General features: G+C 39.5%; 1 protein-coding gene across 3 annotated transcripts in view; it reads left to right on the forward strand.

Annotated features, from left to right (window-relative positions):
* Positions 1 to 14,353, forward strand: part of LOC137629609 (venom phosphodiesterase 2-like) — a 112,869-nt gene extending 98,516 nt beyond the window's left edge. Inside the window, exons 17-19 of one of the 3 annotated variants that reach the window (XR_011041555.1) lie at positions 13,255 to 13,405; positions 13,841 to 14,092; positions 14,125 to 14,353. Coding sequence is in view for 2 of the 3 variants with exons in the window: in XM_068361093.1 (XP_068217194.1) it covers positions 13,255 to 13,405; positions 13,841 to 14,026 (337 nt within the window). In the remaining variant the exon portion in view is untranslated. Of the gene's footprint in view, positions 1 to 13,254; positions 13,406 to 13,840 lie in introns of all 3 variants that reach the window. The other 2 variants (XM_068361093.1, XM_068361092.1) reach the window with 2 other exon arrangements.
* The last annotated feature ends 3,983 nt before the right edge of the window (positions 14,354 to 18,336 follow it).

An 18,336-nucleotide genomic window follows, 5' to 3' on the forward strand; every position in this document is an offset into this window, starting at 1 on the left:
AGACATGATTATTCAGGTTCTTTTTAGTGCGAGGCAAGAGCGCAGATACAAGCATAATATATACAAAATAATTTATGTACGATCGTGTGACACACGGTTGGTACATGGAGCGAGGTTAGAGGGGGCGGGTTGAAGAGGTGTCGACAAGTACGAGTCTGCGTTGACCAATCGTCGGTGGGCGACATCGACCAGAAGGTGGAAATAAGAGAGGAAATCCGCACCGAGGATTGGCAATGTGACGTCAGCAACGAGAAACTTCCAATTGAAATTACCGTTTCCGAACGATAATGTGAGGTTCTCGTAACCGTAGGTGGGTATCGCAGATCCGTTGGCAGCTACCAAGTGGACGTCGGCAGATGTAGACAGACTACGTCGTGCCTTGAAGAGTTTCCTTGGCAAAAGAGAACGACAAGCACCCGTGTCTACCAAAAATCGCACGCCCGTTCCTGCATCCTGTAAAAAGAAAAGATTAGAAACACGGGAGGCCACCGCCACGCGTGATGGCCTACTTACACGTTTTTTGGCCACTGACAATCCTTGGCACATTTCTTCGCGGTTGCCCCGAATCTGAAGTGGTAGTAGCAAAACTGCGGCGGATGGCAGGTAGTAAGTGGCTGTAGAAGTCGTTCGTTGGGGCGCGAGCGATTGGTGGGTGGTGGGCGGCTTTGTCGCCGCTTCGGCACGTCACGGGGTAGGCGTGTATGTCCTACGGCATTCATGTCAGCTTCAGTTGACGTTGAATAGGCATCCTCTTCTTCAGGGGTGGAGGCGTTGATGGAGGTCTGGAAGTGGCTGTCCACAAGGGCGTCGGCTTTGGTCATCAAGTCCTTTATGGGTAAACTATCGACATCGGGTATGGCAGCGCGTATAGGTCCGGGTAAACGGCGTATCCAAAGGGCACGAAGTAGGTTCACCTCACGAGGAGAGCCGTCTGCGGCAGGTTGAAGGCGAGCGATACTGGTCATTTCCCTGACGGCAAGCGAAGCCCTTTGGTCCCCCAAAGGTTGTTGCGAGAGCTGAAAAAGCTTTGTATACGGGCGGCTGGCGACGGCGAGTACTGCTGCAGAAGGTATGTTTTGAGGGCGTCATACTCTATTGGGGTGTCTCCTTGTTCACAAAGCCAGTCGGATATTTCTGGGAAGGTGTCCTTGGGTATCGCCGCGAGAACATAATCTGCTTTGGTGGTTGAGCGAGTCACGCCCTTGATGCGAAACTGGACTTCTGCGCGCTGAAACCAAGCAAACGCCTCTCCGCTGGCAAACGATGAAAGTTTGAATGGGCCAGCCGCAGCGCCAACTTCCGTAGAGTCCACCATAGTACCAACGATGTAGGGGCGAGGAGGAAGGGGGTGGAAGGAGGTGGGAGCGAGTCGACTTCCGGGGTCACACACTTTGCCTCCTTTGAAAAAGTACATTGCTCAAATAAATATGCATGTATTCCGATATATATGGCAGGGAACTTACCATCCTGTAGGTAGAGATACTCTTTGTTTGTCGAAAGAGAAAGGTGGATTGGGTATTATAAATGTTTATTTTAAGTCCCTGGCGATTTTCAGTTCGACAGCTCTAAATGATATTAGAAAGGATATTGGTATAAGTAATTTCTATTGCAAGATGAGAATTAGTTTTTTGTTGGACTTGAAGGATATAAATGAGGTTTCATTTGTGTCAACATCATTTTATTTAGTTGCAATTAATGTAATCATGTTATTTTCATTAGTAAAATAAATTTTTGAATATACTTACCCGATAATCATGTAGCTGTCAACTCTGTTGCCCGACAGAAATCTACGGTCGGGATACGCCAGCGATCGCTATACAGGTGGGGGTGCACACAACAGCGCCATCTGTGGTCAGGTACTCTAGTACTTCTTGTCAACACCACCTCAATTTTTTCCTCGGTCCACTGGTTCTCTATGGGGAGGAAGGGTGGGTCAATTAAATCATGATTATCGGGTAAGTATATTCAAAAATTTATTTTACTAATGAAAATAACATTTTTCAATATTAATCTTACCCGATAATCATGTAGCTGATTCACACCCAGGGTGGTGGGTGAAAACCAGTGTACATGTTAATCAAGAAGCTAAGTATCCCGTATTTTATTTTATTAGTTATTCAAAAATAACATAAAATAAATAAGTACCTGGTAAGGAAGACGACTTGAACCATTACTCTGCCTTTATTAAGTACGTCTTCCTTACTGAGCGTAGCGGTCCTCTTAGGATGCTGAACGACTCTTAGGTGCTGAAGTATAAAGGGCTGCAACCCATACTAAAGGACCTCATCACAACCTTTAACCTCGGCGCTTCTCAAGAAAGAATTGACCACCCGCCAAATCAACAAGGATGTGGAAGGCTTCTTAGCCGACCGTACAACCCATAAAAAGTATTCAAGAGAAAGGTTAAAAGGTTATGGGATTATGGGAATGTAGTGGCTGAGCCCCCGCCTACTACTGCATTCGTAGCTACGAATGGTCCCAGGGTGTAGCAGTACTCGTAAAGAGACTGGACATCTTTGAGATAGAATGATGCGAACACTGACTTGCTTCTCCAATAGGTTGCATCCATAACACTCTGCAGAGAACGGTTCTGTTTGAAGGCCACTGAAGTAGCCACAGCTCTCACTTCATGTGTCCTTACCTTCAGCAAAGCAAGGTCTTCTTCCTTCAGATGAGAATGTGCTTCCCTAATCAGAAGCCTGAATTAGTAAGAAACTGAGTTCTTAGACCTTGGAAGAGAAGGCTTCTTGATAGCACACCATAAGGCTTCTGATTGTCCTCGTAAAGGTTATGACCTTTTTAGATAGTACCTAAGAGCTCTAACTGGGCAAAGTACTCTCTCCAGTTCGTTCCCCACCAAGTTGGACAGGCTTGGGATCTCGAACGACTTAGGCCAAGGACGTGAAGGAAGCTCGTTTTAGCAAAAAACCGAGCTGCAAGGAACATGTAGCCGTTTAGATGTGAAAACTATGTTCCTGCTGAAGGCGTGGATCTCACTTACTCTTTTAGCTGTTGTCAAGCACACGAGGAAAAGAGTTTTTAATGTGAGGTCCTAAAAAGAGGCTGATTGGAGAGGTTCAAATCTTGATGACATAAGGAACCTTAGGACCACGTCTAGATTCCAGCCTGGAGTGGACAACCGACGTTCCTTTGAGGTCTCAAAAGACCTAAGGAGGTCCTGTAGATCTTTGTTGGTGGAAAGATCCAAGCCTCTGTGGCGGAAAACCGCTGCCAACATACTTCTGTAACCCTTGATCGTAGGAGCTGAAAGGGATCTTACGTTCCTTAGATGTAACAGGAAGTCAGCAATCTGGGTTACAGTGGTACTGGTTGAGGAAACTGCATTGGCCTTGAACCAGCTTCGGAAGACTTCCCCTTTAGACTGATAGACTCTGAGAGTGGATGTTCTCCTTGCTCTGGCAATCGCTCTGGCTGCCTCCTTCGAAAAGTCCCTAGCTCTTGAGAGTCTTTCGAAGAGCGTGGAGGTTTGGGTGTACCTTCTTTACGTGAGGTTGACGTAGAAGGTCCACTCCTAGAGGAAGAGTCCTGGGAATGTCGACCAGCCATTGCAGTACCTCTATGAACCATTCTCTCGCGGGCCAGAGCGGAGCCAACCAACGTCAGCCGTGTCCCTTTGCGAGAGGCGAACTTCTGAAGTACCCTGTTGACAATCTTGAACGGCGGGAATGCATACAGGTCGAGATGGGACCAATCCAGCAGAAAAGCATCCACGTGAACTGCTGCTGGGTCTGGAATCGGAGAACAATACAACGGGAGCCTCTAGGTTATCGAGGTAGCGAACAGATCTATGGTTGGCTGACCCCACAGGGCCCAAAGTCTGCTGCAAACATTCTTGTGAAGGGTCCACTCTGTGGGGATGACCTGACCCTTCCGGCTGAGGCGATCTGCCATGACATTCATATCGCCCTGAATGAACCTCGTTACCAGCGTGAGCTTTCGATCTTTTGACCAGATGAGGAGGTCCCTTGCGATCTAGAACAACTTCCACGAATGAGTCCCTCCCTGCTTGGAGATGTAAGCCAAGGCTGTGGTGTTGTCAGAGTCCACCTCCACCACCTTGTTAAGCTGGAGGGACTTGAAGTTTATCAAGGCCAGATGAACCGCCAACAACTCCTTGCAATTGATGTGAAGTGTCCTTTGCTCCTGATTCCATGTTCCCGAGCATTCCTGTCCGTCCAAAGTCGCACCCCAGCCCGTGTCTGATGCGTCCGAGAAGAGACGGCGTTCGGGTTTCTGAACAGCCAAAGGTAGACTTCCTTGAGAAGAAAGCTGTTCTTTCACCACGCGAGAGTAGACCTCCTCTCTTCGGAAACAGGAACTGAGACCGTCTCTAGCGTCATGTCCTTTCTCCAGTGAGCCGCTAGATGATACTGAAGGGGGCGGAGGTGGGGTCTCCCTAACTCGATGAACAGGGCCAGCGATGAAAGTGTCCCTGTTAGAATCATCCACTACCTGACTGAGCATCGGTTCCTTCTCAGCATGCTCTGGATGCAAACTAGGGCTTAGTAGATCTTTGGGGCCGACGGAAAAGCCCGAAAAGCTCGACTCTGAAGATCCATACCCAGGTAGACAATGGTCTGGGATGGGACGAGCTGGGACTCCTCAAAATTGACCAGGAGGCCCAGTTCCTTGGTCAGATCCATAGTCCATCTGAGAATTTCCAGACAGCGACGACTTGTGGGAGCTCTTAAAAGCTAGTCGTCTGACGGAGCCGGACACAAGATCATGGTACTGCTGGACAGTCTGTGAACTGTCAACCATGGGGAAGCGAGGAAGTACAGTGACAACCCGAAGCTGTCTAGACTGTCTGGGTCGTACAGACAACTCCTTAACGGGTTGCTGAGGTTGCCGCACTGCGTCACAACAAGTCACTTCTGCTGGTTGTTGAACGTCTTCCCAGTGACACACTGACTCCGTAAACAAAAAAATCCTCTAACAAGGACTAAGCTTGGACTGCATGTCTTGCAACACATCTCAAGGTCTATGGGAGCAGGTGTGGTAACAGACGGGGTTAGCGACTGAAGTGGAACCATTACCTTCCCTGGAAGCATGTTATGCTTAAATAAAAGTCCATAGGAGGCTACGCAGCTAAAGGCTCCTCTCCAAATGACAGAGTCCTCAAGGGAATATCAGAAGGAGGGAGAATAGCACTTTCTCATCTACAGGAACCATATCCGAGAAAAGCTAAGTTCTCTCAGTGAGGGTTTCACTGGTGCAAAAGCAGCAGACTAGAAGGCAACGTTATGAAACTGCTTGACAGTCTAGTGAGTTGGCAACAACCAAAGATGTGTGACTGAGAAGCATGCGGTAAGGTATGCAGAGCATGCTGTATGCAGAGCATGCTGTATGTAGAGCATGCTGTAAGGTATGCAGAGCATGTTGCATGGCGTGCGGCTTATGCTGCATGGGATGAGGCTCATGCTGCATGGGATGAGGCTCATGCTGCATGGTATGAGGCTCATGCTGCATGGGATGAGGCTCAAGCTGCAAGGGAAGAGGCTTATGCCGCATGCGTTGAGGAGGATGCCGCATAGTATGAGGCTCCTGCCTCATGGGTTGAGGTGGTTGCCGCATAGCATGAGGCTCCTGCCTCATGGTTTGAGGAGGATGCCGCATAGCATGAGGCTCCTCATAGCATGAGACTCCTGCCTCATGGGTTGAGGAGGATGCCGCATAGCATGAGGCTCCTGCCTCATGGGTTGAGGAGGATGCCGCATAGCATGAGGCTGCCTCATGGGTAGAGGAGGATGTCGCATAGCATGAGGTTCCTGCCTCATGGGTTGAGGAGGATGCCGCATAGCATGAGGCTCCTGCCTCATGGTTTGAGGAGGATGCCGCATAGCATGAGGCTCCTGTGAGGTTCCTGCCTCAAGAGTTGCGTCTGCCTCAAGGGTTGAGGAGGTAGCTGCGCAGAGAGAGGCTCATGCTGTGAAGAATGCGGTTGCTGCATGCGTTGAGGCGGCTGCCTCATAGCATGAGGTTCCTCAAGAGTTGAGGCTCTTGCCTCAAGAGTTGAGGTTCTTGCCTCAAGAGTGGAGGTGGCTGCCGCAAGAGTTGAGGTTGCTGCCTCAAGGATGGTGGAGGTTGCCGCAACGCAAGAGGTTGCTGCATAGCGCTGGTATCTGGCAACTCCCAATGCGGCAGCTCACGCGTGGAGGTAGGTTGAGGAACCTCAACATCATACGTCTGGCAGGGTGGACTGCGCAGAGGTGGAGTTGAGGTTGCTGCCTCGAGGATGGTGGAGGTTGTCGCACCGCAAGAGGTTGCTGCCTCGAGGATGGAGGAGGTAGTCGCAACGCATGAGGCTCCTACCTCAAGGGTAGAGGAGGTTGCTGCAAAGCATAAGGCTCCTGCCTCAAGTGTTGAGGAGGTTGCCGCGTGGCAAGAGGCTCCTGCCTCAAGGAAAGTGGAGGTTGCTGCACAGAGCTGGTATCTGGCAACTCCCAATGCGGCAGCGCACGCATGGAGGTAGCTTGAGGAACCTCAACATCATACGTCTGGCAGGCTGGACTGCGTAGAGGTGGAGGAGCGCTCGCAGGAGGAGGTGTGTTAACCTTCTCTGCCTGAAACTCCTGCATCAACACTGCAAGCTGAGACTGCATTGTCTGCAGCATAGACCACTAGAGTTTAAGAAAGACAACAACAAACGGAGCTACTGTCCGTTGAGACTGAGGTCTAAAACAGCTGGTGCGGCAACAGACGGAGCTACTGCCTGTTGCGATACCACCTTGCCTCTCTGGGAGGTGTGCAGTTGTCGTACTGCAGCAAGTCCGAACTGACCCAGTGCTAATGGCATCACCTAGGAGTTGGACTTGCGCGGAAGGGACCGACTTGCACTTAAAAGCTGCAAGATTTGGTCCATGGTTTCTGCGAGAAACCTCTTCCGCAGACGAGGAATAAAAGGGCTCTCTCGTCTTTGTGTGGGTGGGGTGATCACGTCGGCTACGTGAGTTGGTTACACCCGAAACCACGGAGGGAAACGTCTGTTCGTCGATCAAGGCCTGATGAACCCATAAGTCCTTCGACGTTACTTCTCCCCTGGCTTGGGAGCTTGTAAGAGGTCCCAGACTAGGCGAACAACTGGCACGAACAGACGAACCCTCGAACGCAACACTGTAACACTTTGCGCTTATCACTTTATCACTTTTGATTTTCTGTTTGCACTTATTTCACTGAACTCGAAACTTTAAGTGGTTTGTACCTGAAACACGCAATTCTATCCTTCCTTAAAAGTTAGTAATTGCGAAAACAGAATTACAATGTAACAGAAAAATATAATGAAAGATAAATAATTCAGTGGCTGGAAAGAGACTAAACACTAGATCAAATAAACTACGTTTAAAATCTCTCACCGCATAAAGCTTGAGAACAAGAATAAAACTCTAGAAACGTTTACCTTCTTCCCCTAAAGAGACTAGGGAGAAGAGCAAAAACGATAACAACGTTACTCGCTTGAACGAAACGTTTATCCTCCTCTCTCTCCCTCCGTCTCTATCTCTCTCTCTCTCTCTCTCTTGACTTAGAACCTGAGAGATGAGCCCAATCATATATATCGTTAAAACATATTATTGTTAAAGGAAAAAAACTGAAAGATTTCCCAAATAAAAAGTTCCTTTATTAGAATTAAAACCATTAAGCTAAGAAAGAATGAACAAAACGCTAGAATCGGTTTACTCTTACTGCAACGTGACACCGTGAAAATTCTCTCTCTATCGTAACGATAGAGCGCAAGTTGAACGTTCTGAACGTCAACAACTGCAGAGACAAAACAAAACGTTAGTTCAACTTTGAAAAACAGTATGAGACTATCAAAGAAATTCTTTCAAAAACATTAAAATAGCATAATATGTTAACAGGTAAAAACGAAATGACGGGCTCAATGTTAATTAACTTCGGTACCAAGAAAAGACCGCCTACTATTAGGAAAGGTCGAATATAAACAAATATAAAAATTAATTTTAATAAGTTTATAATAAAAGGAAGTTAATCGAAGAGGCCTATAAAAGGCGGAGAGATATAAAATAAATCTATAACTTTTGTTAAGCAAAATTAAGAAAGAGAGTCTATACTCTCTTAGACACCAACACTTCCGTCTAAGGGAAGGGTCGGCCATTTAAAAGTGAAAGAGAGTTCATACTCTCTTCGTCACCATAATTAATCAAATGAATTCCAAAAGCTAGCTAAGCTAATGATAAAACTTCCTGAATAGCGAAAGCTAAACTCTAGAGCAAATACATCACCAAATCGTGAGCAAAAACTCCAGAATCAACAGCGTATCCATGTAGGTCTAGCCGGAGGCACGACAGAGGAAAAATTGAGGTGGTGTTGACAAGAAGTACTAGAGTACCTGACCACAGATGGCGCTGTTGTGTGCACCCCCACCTGTATAGCGATCGCTGGCGTATCCCGACCGTAGATTTCTGTCGGGCAACAGAGTTGACAGCTACATGATTATCGGGTAAGATTAATATTGAAAAAGAAAAGTTTATCACCATGTAAAATTTCCTAACTTAAGTTCTAAAGATTGTTATAATTTTATAAGGCCAGAGAGTGTCCAAAAAATTGAAGGGAGTTATCCACTTTTGGACTGGAAAATGGTATGGGACAGCATAAACAAACCTTTCATTGGCACCATGGAGAGAGAGTTTGCCTTTAAATATGCTCATGGAACTTTGGCGACAAATAATCGTCTGAAAATGTTGAATATCAGAGACAGTGATAAATGTGATCATTGCGATGATGTTGAATGCAGTTTGCATATATTTTACTTTTGCAGGCACATCCAGACAATATTGATGTATGTTAAAAATCTATTATTTCATACTTGTGACATAAACAGGGACAATTTTTTAAACACATTAATGTTCAATTACAAATATAGGACGAAAAAAGATTATAATAGCGCCACTGTATTGATAGTTGGTTATTTATATGCTGTTTGGGTCAGTAAGAAGAAACGATATACGAAAGAAAACAGATGCCTTTCTTAAGTGTAAATTTCAATAAGATGCTTGCCTGTATTTTGGTATCACGATAAGAAGACTAGGGAGATGGAAATATCATTATTTAAAGAATTAGATGGTACTTTAGTGTGCGAATTTTCTTTGACATAAGGTCAAAAAGAGGCCGTACCACCAGCGAACTTAACGCGCTGCACTGAATGCATAGTTTAGGGCATTTTTTGCAACGTCCCTTTGTCCCATAGCTATAAACTGAGTTTAGGGTGGTCGGAAAGAAAAAGAGCATAGGAAACTTGGGTGATATTCAAATGAAAATAAATACGGTAACAACTCTGCCCCGATATCTAGTCAAGTTCGCGTTCTAGGAGTTTTAACTTGTCTTTCAATGTTCAAATAAATAATGTAGTAAAACGGCAGGCTATCATCTTAGAAACATTGTTTTTTATACAAGTACCTGGATGAGCATCCTGTAAAGAAGCTTGTAATAAACTGTTAAGAAACTACTGTTAAGAAACTTGTAATAAACTGTTAAGAAACTACATAACATAATAAATGAGGAGAATGGCTGATAAAAGGTGTTCTACCCAGAGATAGGATCACTCCTAATTTGCACTAGCTGCAAGAATTGAGTTTAAAATATGTACCATAACCCACCAAGTTATCAGAACCGGACGTCCAAAATATCCAATAGAATTGCTATATATTGTGCCCCCAACAAATCGTATTGACACGCGAATAGTTACAGATGGTTTCAAATTATTGGAAACTAGCTACACATACAGTATATGTATACTGTAGGCTAGGCTAGGGCCTTTAAATATGTGGCTCCGATACTATACAATAAGTAGTATAGATTCTAAGTTGGATTGCCCAGACTATTTTAATTAGAAACGCCAGTGTCCTGACATATTCTACAACTATTTCGATGCCATTCATTTCTATACAATCTTAAGTTATTTCCATACACTTTATTGCTATGAGATACAACACTACGTCGGTTCCATATACAGTCAATTCGAAAGAACAACGACTCTGCTCTATTCCTTCCATTTTACATGGATGTGAAAACTATTTCAACCACCTAGGGGCTAGACGCACCGTCAAAAAGCCCCTGTCCGGAGAGAAGCTCCGGGCAATCTAAAGAAGAAGAAGAAGAAGTGAAAACTACGTTGAAGATAAGTGTAAAAAATAGATCGATTTATATTATCATATGAAACAACTTATAGAGTTTCATTTCCTTTCTAGTAAAAGTAAAACAAAAAGCTAAATTGTCAAGATCTTATAAATAAAATACATATTAACTGAAAAACTAGGCACATATACTTATTGATACCATTCTTAATTATCATGATTATTAAAGAAATAGAAATGCGAGTACATTTTACTTATGTCACAATATACACTCAAAAATACTGTATTTAAAGAAATATACCATCACAAAAAAAAAAAAAAATATATGGGGTACTTTATTACCCAGTAGTTTAATTTCATTATACACGTACAACCGGTTTTCTATAAAAAAAAAAAAAATCGTATTAATGTCAGAATTTTGTGAACTAAAATACCTTTCCCAGATATTTTCAAATTCCTAGATTTAGTTTTCCTTCCACTGGCGTTAAACCTCAAGTAAAAAAAATCAATTAAGAATTATAAACTGCGTATAACAAAAAGCTAAATTGTCAAGATCTTATAAACAAAATACATATCAACTGAAAAAACTAGGCACATATACTTATTGATACCATTCTTAATTACTATGATTGTTAAAGAAATAAAAATGCGTGTACATTTTAATTATGTCATAACATACACTCAAAAATACTGTATTTAAAGAAATATACCATTATATATATATATATATATATATATATATATATATATATATATATATATATATCTATATATATATAATATATATATATATATATATATATATATATATATATATATATATATATATATATATATGGGTACTTTATTACCCGGTGGTTTAATTTCATTCTACATGTACAACCCGTTTTCTATAAAAAAATATATATTCATAATAATGTCAGATTTTGATAAATTAAAATACCTTTCCCGGAGATTGTCAAATTCCTAGTTTTAGTTTTCCTTCCACTGACGTTAAACCCCAAGTAAAAAAAAAATCAATTAAGAATTATAAACTACGTTTATGGATCATTGCACTTACAATGACATTTTTAAAACTTGAGTAATTTTGAGCCACAATTGACATGATAATTACCTTATACTAGTGTTTACGATACAAATTTCCCAATCATTTAAATTAGCAATGCCATACACGCTTGGTTCTATGTCAGCCGATTTGTAATCTTTATTAGATGTTTTGAAAACATTACGAAAATGATCTTCACTTAGTTTTAGTTTATGACTTGGAGGGATTTTTCATTAAATTCGTTCTATACACATAATTGTAGGCTACATTTTCTCTACACTTATGACCTAATACATTTCCAAGAGCCCGTAATAACTAACAATATACTGTAACGTTAGCTTGATCTTAACCAACATCTATAGACGAGCACGGGATAACTGGGACTAGAAGTAATGTATCTCGTCTTTATCAAATAGCAGGCACTTCCACTTGGTTATAACACCTGCTTTTGTTTATGTATCTGATAAATAAAAATTAATATGACTTAGTTTTAATCAAATAGTTCGCATCTTTGAAACGGCTCCTCCAAAGTTTATCCAGTTATACTGTTTTGTATTTTCCTCCGGTTATAATACATACAAGAAGGTAATGTATAGAGAAGAAAAGGCTTGTTTTACGTTTATATATCGAATAGGCTGTTTAACCGGTCCCGGTAAAATAGACAAACTTACTTTTAAGCTTATTTTGCCGGTCCGGTAAAATAGACAAACATGCTTTGAAGCCTATTTTGCCCGTCTCAAACAAATATGAATATTTTATTGTTTTATAGGTTCCTGGCAATGTTGTAGGCAAATGTATAAAAAGTACTAAGCAAGAAATTATCTAACAAGTTAATAGTAAATATATTGAAAATTAGTTGAGCAATTGTATAAAAAAAGAAAATTAGTTGTTGAACAGTTCTAAATAGTCTCTTCCAGTATTTACCGGCAAAATAAGCTTAAAAGCAGGTTTGTCTATTTTACCGGGACCGGCAAAATAAGCTTAAAATAAGTTTGTCTATTTTACCGGGACCGGCTAAATAGCCTCTTCCTTTATATATCGATTCCCCAGTATGTTTTCCCCACCCAAAACCCAGAGTTCCCACTGGGGGTCCCCCATTATTGGAGGATATACATGTATATATATTTCTGAAACTATTCATTTGCGACGGAAACGAGTGTTATTTTCGAAGAGAGCGTAATTTTTTCTATAAGAAGTAGTTGATTTCCTAGGTTACATTGCCCTGTAATACACTACAATGAAACCGACCATCCTGTGTTAGGTTAGGTTAGGATAGGCTAATTTGCCCGGGAAACTAATCTAGGTCGGGTCTTACCACCAAACACGAATAAAGGTTATGCTAGGTAAACTATCATTGCTACCTACACCAGATGGTTACTTTATAACTGCGTTATGTAGTAATTGTGGTTTCGAGGGCAATTTGCCTAGGCCTACATAGCCTACCTTTGCAAACACCGACTCCAAAGAGAACATGGCATCTTACCTTCTCAGCTAAACGGTCCAGGTTGTAACTGTAGATCGCCTCCCTTATGTAAGATAACAATGGGTCCTTGCTGCAACACATATCAAAATTACTACTACATGCTTGATTTGCACGAAAATTAGGTAACTTGATCACTAACACCGAATAATCGAACTTCCCGCCGGTAACGTTATGTCGCGACGTGACGCTGCAAAGCAATGAACAATAATAACATAAATACCCATATAGCAACGAATGGTAAGGAGCGCTATCAATTCAGGTTTCTCTTTTGTTTTTTTGTATGAGGGTATCATCGGCTATAAATAACTAATATGATGTTTGTATGAATTAAGAATAGGGGAATTAAGAACTGTGATATTAAAACTGTTGAGAATCTAAAACTATCTCATAACTAATTCATTGCATGATGCAATTATCAGAGCCTAATTCTTCTATGAGCAGGATAATAAATCGGCATATATATATATATATATATATATATATATATATATATATATATATATATATATATATATATATATATATATATATGTGTGTGTGTGTGTGTGTGTGTGTGTGTGTGCATATATGTATAGGCCTACATAATATATAATGTTTTTTTTTTCTTTTTTAAGGGAGAAAATTAAGCCTTTAGTGCCGAGCAACTACTTCTACATCGTAAGTTCCTGCAGTATAAATGAGTCAGTCACCAAGTGTCCAGGAAACCAAACTGAGGTGTTATCGTTCGTCTTCCCTAATACGAATCATAATGATAACTGTCTGATGGTAAGAAAAATATGATGTTTTCATTTCTTCTTATGTGAGTTTCCATCTACAATTTGTATTTGTGTATGTTTATAACACTAAATGTTCCTATGAAAATACTAGGAAATTAAGAATACGATGTAGGCCTATAGCTTTTGTTGATCAGTTCTCAAGAGATTTGTGTATAAACTAAAAATGGATCATTTATGCAAAATTATGCTTATCATTTTATTGAAATTTGGTAAAATTAACTTACGATTTTAAAATTGATTTATCCGTTTTCTTTTAGCTCAAATCATTTTGATGATCTAAAGTACTTCTTACATTGATAGCCACAGAATAATTAATATTGCAATCAACAGGGTATTCAATTTGAAACGCACATGCTAGCTAGTGTATATTAACTTTATTTGTATATCTACTTTTAACTTCAAAACTTTTTATTGTGCTTTACAGAATAATTCTGAATATCTTCACTACCATATGACGAATGTCAAGGATATTGAGCTGCTCACAGGCCTTCAATTCTTCAGAAGCCCAAACTTGAATAAGACTGAAATGCTGAAGCTGAAAACCATTCAGCCGTATAACCTCTGGCCTTTATCCGAGCCTTCGAACTCGACGGAAACATCTGCGTCTTGAGGAGTAACGGGAACAACAAATTTCGTTTATTTATCTTCCATAAAATTAGAACGCGGTCTTCTGCACGTGCAGTTTGAACATTTATATACATGCATCAGTGATCGTCTGAATTTTAAAGGTTCTGTTCACAAATGGGAGAGATTTCCCCGAGCGCCAAAAAGTAGTAGTCTCAGTGAATTTAACAAAATACAATGATGCATAATGAGGAAATTTTCATTTATAGTCGCTAATAAACGTTTTTTTATTATTATTATTGCAATGTATATCGCTACACAAGAAAACAAGTTGTCATACTATACTTCAAATAATTGTGTATTCATTGATAAAAACATACACACACACACACACACACACACACACACACACACATATATATATATATATATATATATATATATATATATATATATATACACAATATTGTATGCTTATATACAATGTATATACATACACATTTGTTTTTCCGGTAATTGGGTTGATAGGTGATTGTGATGTTTTATTGTTTATAAAGCTAACTTTGTGCGCCACTCTTCAGTACAAGAGTAATGTCTGAAGACAAGAAAATGATGTAAAGTCTAACGCTGGAGACTTAAACAAAAAGACTAAAAGATTTCCAGACTTACAGTCTTGCATTTTTCTCTCTCTCCAGTCTACTCCAGCTTCGAAAAGAGAAAACCTGTGATATAGTGACCTGAGTTTGTTGCCAACTGGCTGAATGATAGTGTGGGCAGTAAGAGAATAGAATATTTGATTCTAATTGATATTCAATTGTGAAACAGAAAGGGAGATGCGTAGCGTAGTCCTTGGTATTGTTTACCGAGGCATTGCAGGGCTTTGCTGGTAACCGTGATTCGCGAAGCTTAGTAGATTTAATCATTAGGATTTAGTTACAAATAGTTTTGAAAGTTTTTAACAAACCATCTGGTCTTCATGGACGACGAGGTAACATTAGTTCCTGACCTGGCTTTTATCATATTCAGTTCAAAGTACGTATGTAACTGCAAGTACGTATATATATATATATATATATATATATATATATATATATATATATATATATATATATATATATATATATATATATATATATATATATATATATACACAATATACATCCTGTATATGTACATACATGCAATGCATATACTGTCACATGCATGTATGTACAGTATAGGCCTACAAATGCAGTGCATAATGCATTTCATATGCGAGATAGTATAATCACATACAAGGCATATTTCGAAATGCCTATTTCTCTAAAGCTAAACTTTAGGTTCTTATATTATTTCCGGAATTTCTGTTGAATCATGATGAAGAAGTTACATGTTAAAGAGTCCATAATTTCTTAATATCTAAAATTTGCTCAACTAATACATTCCAAAACAAATTTATATAATTTATGGATCTAATCCCGTTTTTAGGCAGTTATTGTATAAGTAAGAGTTCTTATTAAGTTTTCTGGGTATTTTTTTTATGAGAATGTGCTTCATTGTTCATTATACATTGTATACATTATTCATTACATGAAGTTCTGTCGAAGATTTACGATGAAAATCTGTATTGTTTATCTTATCTCAGCCTATTTTCTCTGTTTTCCTAATATATGTATATATGAATAGATGTATGTATATTTCAACATTGTGCGTATATGGATTAATGTTAATGACATAACACTGGAATACCGCATTGAGAAATCTTAACAGTTTTCCGAGTAGAGATTACTTTAATGACCTCTTTTCTCTAAAACTGTAACTCAGACATTTGTCCTTTGTACAAATTCCGTTTAGGTTCCCACAGTTATATGTGTATGGGAAATTTATGTGGGTTTTTTCTACAAATACTTATCTGCATATTCTGGACCAATAAAATGTATATCAGAATTATGTTTTTACAGGTTCTTAGGGTTTGTTTACAAGCAGCAAAAATTAACAAATTCATTTGTTTTTGTTTTCTTTTACAACAGCCGGGATTGATTGATTGATTTGAAGTTTTCTGGCATCCTGACATTGAAAGTCATTGACGCTGATATCGTTTATTATAAATAAAGAATTAAATAATATTTACTTAAAACCATAAAAGTAAATATGTTATTGTTAAAGTTAAAAAACTTTCAGAAGACCAGCTTTTGCAATAAATCTAAAAATGCCGCTAGCATTGTACGACACATCACGTCCAAGAATCCTGGCAAGGATGAACCTGCCATCCTCACCCCGAGCCTCGAACAGATATCTATTTCTTTCTGCGCTATACGTGGGGCATTCATTCAACAAATACCTTATCTTGGATTAATGTTGAGGGATTGTTTTGGTTCCTTGCTTCCCTTTTGGAGAAACTAACGCCTGTATTTTACTGACTGAGTTGGTATCCTCTTTATATAGAAGTGTTTCTTCTGAACGGATTCTTTGCTTGAATAATGTTGCATGGCAAAGGGAATATTGTTCTTCCATTGACACGAATGATTTAACTCTGATAACGTGAATGATCGCTTTTTTTTTTTTTTTTTTTTTTTTTTTTTTTTTTTTTTACTGGTAATCTACACGGAACTCTTCCGGTCAGTTTGATAGTCTATGGCATTTGTCTTTTATTCTAAACTTGAGTATATCGCATGATAGATCTTATATGACAGCTTACGGATATTGAAAATAACATCTTTAATTTAATCCGGAGGTACCCTCTTATGGCTAAATTTAGATTTTCTAAGTGGTTCTATTCTTCTGTTATGAGTGTTTAACTAACATTTTAACTTTATTCTCTCGAATGCTTTCTCTTACATTACATGACCTGGAAATGTGAATGACCCATCAAAATTGCTCTAAATTACCACATATCGCTAATTCTTTAGTGTTCTAGTAACATAGATTCATTCTTCTCATTGACCTGTCAGATTTAGGATTTATGATTTCTCGTTCAATGTAAAGTCTTATTCTAGCTTTAGGAGCTTTTGCCCATAAACCTGTGTGGTAATTTTCTGTTACTATGAAACATCCCTATACAAAATTCACAATTAGACGAAATTACCCCCCTTTTGTGTTTTGATTAGCCATAATGTTCATGTCGTAGTCTAGACGCCATCCTGCCAGTGGCTTCAGATCACTGCCTCCTGTAAGCCAGATCAACTTGTGATAACCTGAATGACATTGATTTTTGTGAGGCCAAGATATGCTTTTTCAGAGCTCAAAGTATACCCAAATCTTAAAAACAAATGAATGTCTGTCTTATGGTCACAATTACTTCCCCTGGACTATGGCTTCCTTTTCATAGGCTAAAGTGCTTCCTTGTGTAGGACGGATCCTAATGTGTGAACGTCTTCTCCTACTTCTCCACCGTTATACCTACATTAATGGTTCGCTTGCTTGATGCTTTTCTATCAAAGGAACGAACGTCTTTATACAATTAATTTAAATCTTTCCTTTTCAGTGGCATTTTCTTTACCAAATCTGTCTTAATGGGTTTCTTACTGTAGATGAATACTAGACATAAAAGATTTTAAGTTAGAGAAGCCTTGCCATATTGAAAACAATTTTCAGTAAAGTTACATTGAAAGTTGCTTCAAGGAAATTCTCGTGCAAACTGGAATGTATTTGTATGTGGAAACACAGAAATGACTGCACATATTCTCCTGAGTGTGATCCCAGCTGTTAAATGACGTAGAAACCCCCAAATAACAAATGATGTTGCTTCACCAAACACCATTTAAGTTCCTGTCATTCCTCTGTATGCAATCGTTTGATTAAATTGCCTACTGTGAAGAAAGTAGCCTATATCTTTTATTGTTCAAGACAAATATATTTTCTATTTTACATTATGGCTTTTTATTTGTTCCTTGTCCTGAAAAGATTCGTTGAGTTTTCCTTCAAATTATTCTTAAGAAGCATAACCTTAGACTTAGGAGGAAAGTATGTACATAACTGTTGATATATTTTCTAGAGAAGCTACACAGCATAGTGTTTGTACTTCACGCCAGTCATAGATTGGTCTCGAAAGCAATGTTGGGTTTACTCTTTTGTAACAATAGAATTAAGACGTGAGAGGGTAGTCGCCACAAGCCTAACTTTCCCCAACTTTGAAGTCAATTAGCTTTCAATGAAGCTCAAGTTTTTTTATTTTAACATATATCTTAATAGACTTGAAGAAGGCATAAGCACATACCACAGTCAGAGCATCCTATTTTTTCCACATTTACTCAAGGATAAAACGCTATATACAGTATGGCAAGATTTTTTTTTTTTTTAACATAAGGGCTGCATGAAATATGGTTCTGACACGAACTAATTACTTCCGTACAAATCCACTTATAACTTAATGTATAA

Source organism: Palaemon carinicauda, chromosome 37, assembly GCF_036898095.1.
Source record: "Palaemon carinicauda isolate YSFRI2023 chromosome 37, ASM3689809v2, whole genome shotgun sequence".
Taxonomy (NCBI): Eukaryota; Metazoa; Arthropoda; class Malacostraca; order Decapoda; family Palaemonidae; genus Palaemon; species Palaemon carinicauda.